The sequence below is a fragment of the Passer domesticus genome, chromosome 8 (genome assembly GCF_036417665.1).
Source record: "Passer domesticus isolate bPasDom1 chromosome 8, bPasDom1.hap1, whole genome shotgun sequence".
Lineage (NCBI taxonomy): Eukaryota > Metazoa > Chordata > Aves > Passeriformes > Passeridae > Passer > Passer domesticus.
In genome coordinates, this window is record NC_087481.1 from 28,269,066 (window position 1) to 28,274,955 (window position 5,890).

General features: G+C 49.5%; 1 protein-coding gene across 1 annotated transcript; it reads left to right on the forward strand.

Annotated features, from left to right (window-relative positions):
- Positions 1–262: 262 nt before the first annotated feature.
- On the forward strand, positions 263–5,031 carry LOC135306300 (uncharacterized). The gene is made up of 4 exons (XM_064429943.1): positions 263–276; positions 557–688; positions 1,156–1,230; positions 1,312–5,031. Exons 2-4 carry the CDS (start codon positions 682–684, stop codon positions 1,956–1,958), a joined length of 729 nt encoding a protein of 242 aa, XP_064286013.1. The 5' UTR covers positions 263–276; positions 557–681; the 3' UTR covers positions 1,959–5,031.
- Positions 5,032–5,890: the final 859 nt, after the last annotated feature.

Genomic DNA, 5,890 nt, shown 5'->3' on the forward strand with positions numbered 1-5,890 from the left:
AAATCCTCTTTCGGATCATTTGAAGAACAAACCCAGCCCTGTGTCAGCCCCACGTGAAGCCCAGGAGGGGAAGGAGGGACTGATTTGGCAGCTCCTGGGTGCCCTCAGTGGGTCTGGAGCCATTCCCACGTTCCCGAGCAGCAGCAGGATGGTGCCCGGTGTGCCCACGGGTGTTCGGGGTGGCCAGGCCATGGGGCCAGGGCAGGGCTCTCCAACTGCTTTGGATGTGGAACTGGAGCCTGGCAACTGCCAGAACGGCCGATGGAGCCCCAGCAGGTGAGTGGGCGAGGGGCAGCTCTCCCTGTGCCAGGCCCAGAGGGGGCCTGGGCCATCCCACGGGGAACTGCTCCCTTTGGGAACAATGGGGCATTCCTTGGAGGCTGCTCTGGAGCCAACAGCAGCTTTGGTGCTGGCCATGGGGACAGGTCTGGCAGGGAATGGGGGCTCCTGGCCATGCCAGGGCACACCCATGTCTCCTGCTGTCACTGTCAGGCTGGAGGCTGTGGGCACTAAGCGGGGAGCAGCTCTCATTCCACCACCATGCTGGCTGGAGCAGGTATTGGTGAGAACAACAACTATGGCAATGGAACCCCCAGAACACTGTTTGCCCCAACAGTCGCCTTGGTGACAGAACCCCCAAGTTGTGTTTGTCCCAAACACCCTCTAGGCTGCCCAGGCACCATGGCAGGTACAGCAACAGGGTCCTGCTCCTCCTTGGGCTCCTGCCCTCCAGGTACCCCCAGGTAGCTCTGCTTGCCACTATCTCACCCCATCACCCCTCTCTGCTTTCCCCAACAGAGAGGTTCCCTCTCCAGGTGACAGTGGTGAAGGTGCCTGGCGTGAGCTTCCCTCCCCTGGGAGCTGTCTGGGAGCTGCCTTCGGTCCCCAGGCTGCCCCTGTCCTCTGGGCCTGTCCAGCTCCAAACCGGCTCCCACCAGCTGGTCCCAGTCACCACCACCAGGCAGGGGGTCCCAGGGACCCTGGGGCAGGTGGTTCATCTTCCCTCTGTGGTGCACCTTCCCCAGCTGGTGCAGCTGCCCCTCGGGGCTGCTGTTTGTCCCCCTGCCTATGGCTGGGTACAGCAGGTGGTGATGGGGACACTGCTGCCCCACCAGCCAAGAGCTGTGGTCCAGGAAGAGGCCCTTTACCCTTTAGGCTCTAGTGTGTTCCACATCCACCACCAACCTGCCCTGGCTCTACCAGCTGGCACAACTACGATGGAACCTGAAGGTAAGTTTTGGGGGGTGGCAAAGCCCACTCACCAGCTGACAAGCTGAGGAAAGCTTCAATCTCTTGTGGTTCCATTTTCAGAAGTGGTGACCACGGACCTGCCTGGAGAGGAACCAGCTGCCACCACAGAGGCCATTGCTGAGCAGGCAGGGGACAGCATCGACACCCATCTGTTTGCCTGGCCTGACAGCGTGGTGAGCGAGGACACCGACCTCAACAGCCCCAACAGCTCCACCTTGGATGCTCTCCTGGAAGAGCTCTCTGAGTACCTGGAGGACAGTGGCTGCCTTGACAACCAAGCGGAGTTGGCACAGCAAGGGGACAACGAGGACACCATCTTGGCTGCCAATCTCCCCAGCCTGACAGCTGAGGACCTTGATGAGTTCCTTGAATTCTGTGAATGCCTGCTGGAAGATGACCATCCCAAGGAGCCAGTTGTGGAGGCACAGCAAAGGAACAGCCAGGATGCCATCCCTGCCATCCCCAACCTGACCCTCTCTGCCAGTCCACCCACTGCCTCCCAGCCCTACTCAACCCACATGGCCCAGATGGAGGAGGAGGCACTGCAGAGGCAGCCACCGAGTGTCATCACTATCCACGTGAACCCCAAAACAAGAGAGCTGGCAGCAGCCAGGCCAAGGGCTCTGCACCAGCCAGCACCCCCACGAGCCAAGAGACCTTCCCGCAGGACCATGGCCCAGCCAGCGAGGAAAAGACGACGGCGGTGACGCAGCACCCAGGCCAGAAAACACCCTGAGCCAGTGACCTACACCCAGACCCCCAGCCTTGCCCTCTCCTACACACCTCATTCCCCTTTAGTCAGTAAAGACTTGTTTAGCAGCTCATCTGTCTGCCAGGGGTCGTATTCACAGTGGGAGCGGGTGATGCCTAAGGGCAGCCTCTGCCCACTCCATGTGGGGCCAGGCTGGGCTGGAGATGCTGCCATCACTCTGGGCATCTCTTGGGGAAACCACACTGGTCAGAGTTCTCAGAGCACCAAGCAGCAGGACAGGGACCATGGAGCAGGGAGTGCAGTGCTGGGCACATGCTGAGCTTCCCACTTGGTTTGGCTGCCAGAGGCCAGGGAAAGAGTGACCTGCCCCAGGCAGGGAAACCTTTCCTTGGCAGGGAGGGGATGAGATGGAACACTGGGATGGTCCTGTTGGGGATGTTGAAATGGCCCAAGTGTTGCCATAGGGATTTCTCGTTTGCCACAGGGCAATTTTTCATCTCTCAAGGGACCAACCCTCTCTGCAGGGCATCCTGGCTGGCTCTGTCACCCTGTCACTGGCCAAGCTCCCCACGTTTTCTCTATTGGGCAGGATTTTCTGTGGTACAGAATATCACTTCAGCCAGTTCAGGTCAGCTGTCCAGCCATGCTCCCTCTCCAAGCCTCTTTAGGACATATCTCCCTTTGATAGGGTCTCTCTGAGGAGTATTCAAGGCTGGGATGGATGGGGCTTGGAGCAGCCTGGTCTGGTTGAAGGTGTCCCTGCCATGGCAGAGGGTTTGGAATGAGATGACCCTTCCATCCCAAACCATTCTGGGTTCTTTGGTAGGCAGGGTGAGAGAGGGAACAGCTTGAGACCATTTCAGAAACTAAATCTTCCACTAGCCTGTATTCTGTCACCCCATTTTGCTAAAAACAAGAAACTTAAAGGAAGACACCGAGCAGGCAAGAATCATTTGCTGTAGCCAAAGGAAACAATCTAACAACCCATCCAGCTTAAAAGAACTGTTTCAAAAAGTTGACTATCTGCTATACCTTAGAGCCAGGTATAAGGAGTATAAACAAGAGTGAACCATATTCCTACCACTGGATAAATCCAGATTTTGTTTAGAGTTGTTACTGAAGTGGATGTCAATTGATTAAGTAAATAAATAACATTTCTTGCAACAGGAACACAAAATAATCATATTGCTACTGAGAAGAAAGAAAAACTACTGCTATTTTAGTTGGAAGGGACATGCAAGTGGTCATTTAGTCCAGCTTGATCTGGCCTGGCCAATTCAAGTTAAAGTATGTCCTTAAGGCATTATCTAAATGCCTCATGCATGGTGATGGAAAATAGGCATTTTTTCAAGGAGGGGGAAATTATCTTCTTGCATTGACCATTGCCTCTTCCTCAGTTCCTTCTATTAAGACATTCTGAAACAGAAGAAGGATTCCAAGTCCCTCTCCCAAAGATGACATTTTTGTTTGCAGTGACTGGGAGGGAGCACATGTCAGAGTAAGGGAAAATAAGGTAGGAAGCTGTCTAAACTAAATGCTATAATAATCACTCTTCTCCCCAAAGGTGGGGACAATTCCAAGCACATACCAGACAACTAATTATCTTTTTAAATCATCACATTTATAACAGAAATCAACTGTCCACAAAGACTACACAGTCTTTAAACATCAGCAAGCTGCTGAAAAAGGTTGTGAGCCCCAGGTATCACCTCCGCTCTCCCTCCGCTCTCCAGCTGGACATTCTGCTTTCTTCTAATCCTCCTTATTGCAGGCACGTTCCTGAGGCAACCACAGTCACTGCTGCAAAGCACCTGGGTGATCCCCACCCAGAAAACCTACATTCCAAGAAGATTAAAGGCCACAGCATTTAGAGACTGCTAAAAGAACTGCAGTCCAACATCCACAGCAAACTAGTTCTGATGTACAGTTTTCAAAGGAATTGTTGGTAATTTGTCCTGCAATGCAGCTGTGAGAAAAATTCTCTTGTAAATGTGCATCTATGACTGGATAGCATATGCTGGAAAAGCACCCATATCTCCTTAGAAAGAATATCAGCACCAAATTTGATGTATTTTAGCAGGAGCTCAGGCTGCACGGTACAAAATTCACAACCACTCCATGAAATTAAGGATAAGGTGCAGCACACCACTCTCTAGGGCCCCACATGCAAGTTCTTTATTAAAATTGATTTTTCTTTCTTTTTTGAGTCAACAGACTGAAATAAATCCTGTGCCTCTGCTCCAGACCCTCCCAGGAATTGTCCCTGGCCTTTGCAGGAGCTCACCTGAAGTGAGTCCAGAGGCAACCTGCAGCTCCCCACTAAGCAAAGTACAGCTGGAATGCCATTTCACATGCCAGGTCTGAGGCTGGTGACATACTTTGTTCTGAGTTTTAATCAATGGGTTAAGGTATGATGTACAATTAATTTAAAAAAAAAAAACCACAGGCCCCAAGAGATAAGCTTAGACCTGAAATTAATTTGTGACCAACATAACAGTCTCAAATCTAAAAGTCCTTCAGAACTCAGACACTGTAAAGGGCTTTTAAAAAATTTTAGACCTCTGCATAAAAGCACATTTTTCCCATTATTATAACACTGAAAGATCTAGAGCAAGTTTGCACACTATAGGAACACTACTCTTCCTCTCAGGAATGACACACATGGCATCTTTTCAACATGCCTTGTCTCTTCCCTTCTCCCAAAACCACAAATCACTTATCAAAACATAGCTATGTCCCCAAAGTGCATGTCCCAAACACACTGTGACATCTATTTCATGGCCTTGTTGCTTTCCACGTAGAAAGCATCCAGATATTTTTAGAGGTTTATTCTGCCTTTGATAAGAAGTTCGTTCTTATGTCTTAGAGTCTTTCCTAATGAGAGGAAAACAAAAAGACCCAAAAAAAAACATTTTAGAGAAATTTTTGCCAGCTGGCTGTGATGAACATCAGTCCCTACAGTGCTAACAAGGCCAGAGAAGCTCAAGCTGGAACTCAAAGAATCCAAAGTTTCCCTTAGACCCAGAACAGGAGTAACAGTAACTGCAATAAAACAGAGAATGAAAACACCTTCTGAAAGCTGTGCACTTTCTACGGGCTTTTATTAAATAAATCTCTGAATGACCCCAGTGGAGCAGATGTGCTGCACTGAGCATCAGGACCCCGAGAAAACACCATCCCTTCTTATATTATTTGCCATTCCAGCTATCCTTCCTCCTCCCCAGCACTACAGAAACTAATGCTGTCTATCAGGCATAAAAGAAAATGTGATATGTGATAAAATATTATCACATAGCGCAGATGCCTCCAAAGGTTTCTATTTCTATTAACACCTGATTGCTCACTCTTACATAAAATCCTACAATAATGAAAATATTCATTTTCCATTGTTTTTGTCTCGTTTCATCACCATCAATCTTCCTGCCATTTTTGGGAAGGAAAGACAGATTCTGTTCCCAAATGCATTCATCTCATCCCTAATAAAATTCAATCCTGTCTTCATTAAAATTACACAAGTGTATAGAAGGTCAAGACACAGTGAGCTCCAATTGTTTCTTAAATGAAAACTAATTTTCCAGTTATTGTTCAAAATAAATTATACAGAAGTATAATCAAAGTTAATTGAAGAACACTGCACGGTTTGAGCTCATTAAAAACCCCACAAATGCCAACAGGAAACATACTGTTTGGTACTTTCAGGAAAACAGTGACTTCTTCTACCTTGCAAAAGGCTATTAATCCATGTGAGAATTCCTCAAGGTTAAATTAATAACAGTCACAGCAGCTTCTGTGGCCCATGGAACCTTGGTCACAGCCAGGTCACCAGGAGCTGCAGCGTTCAGAGCTGTGACACATCACATGTGGGTCACCCCAGCACAGGAAGCCCCCTGAGCACCACCCACAACTCTCCTCCACAAGCACCTGCTA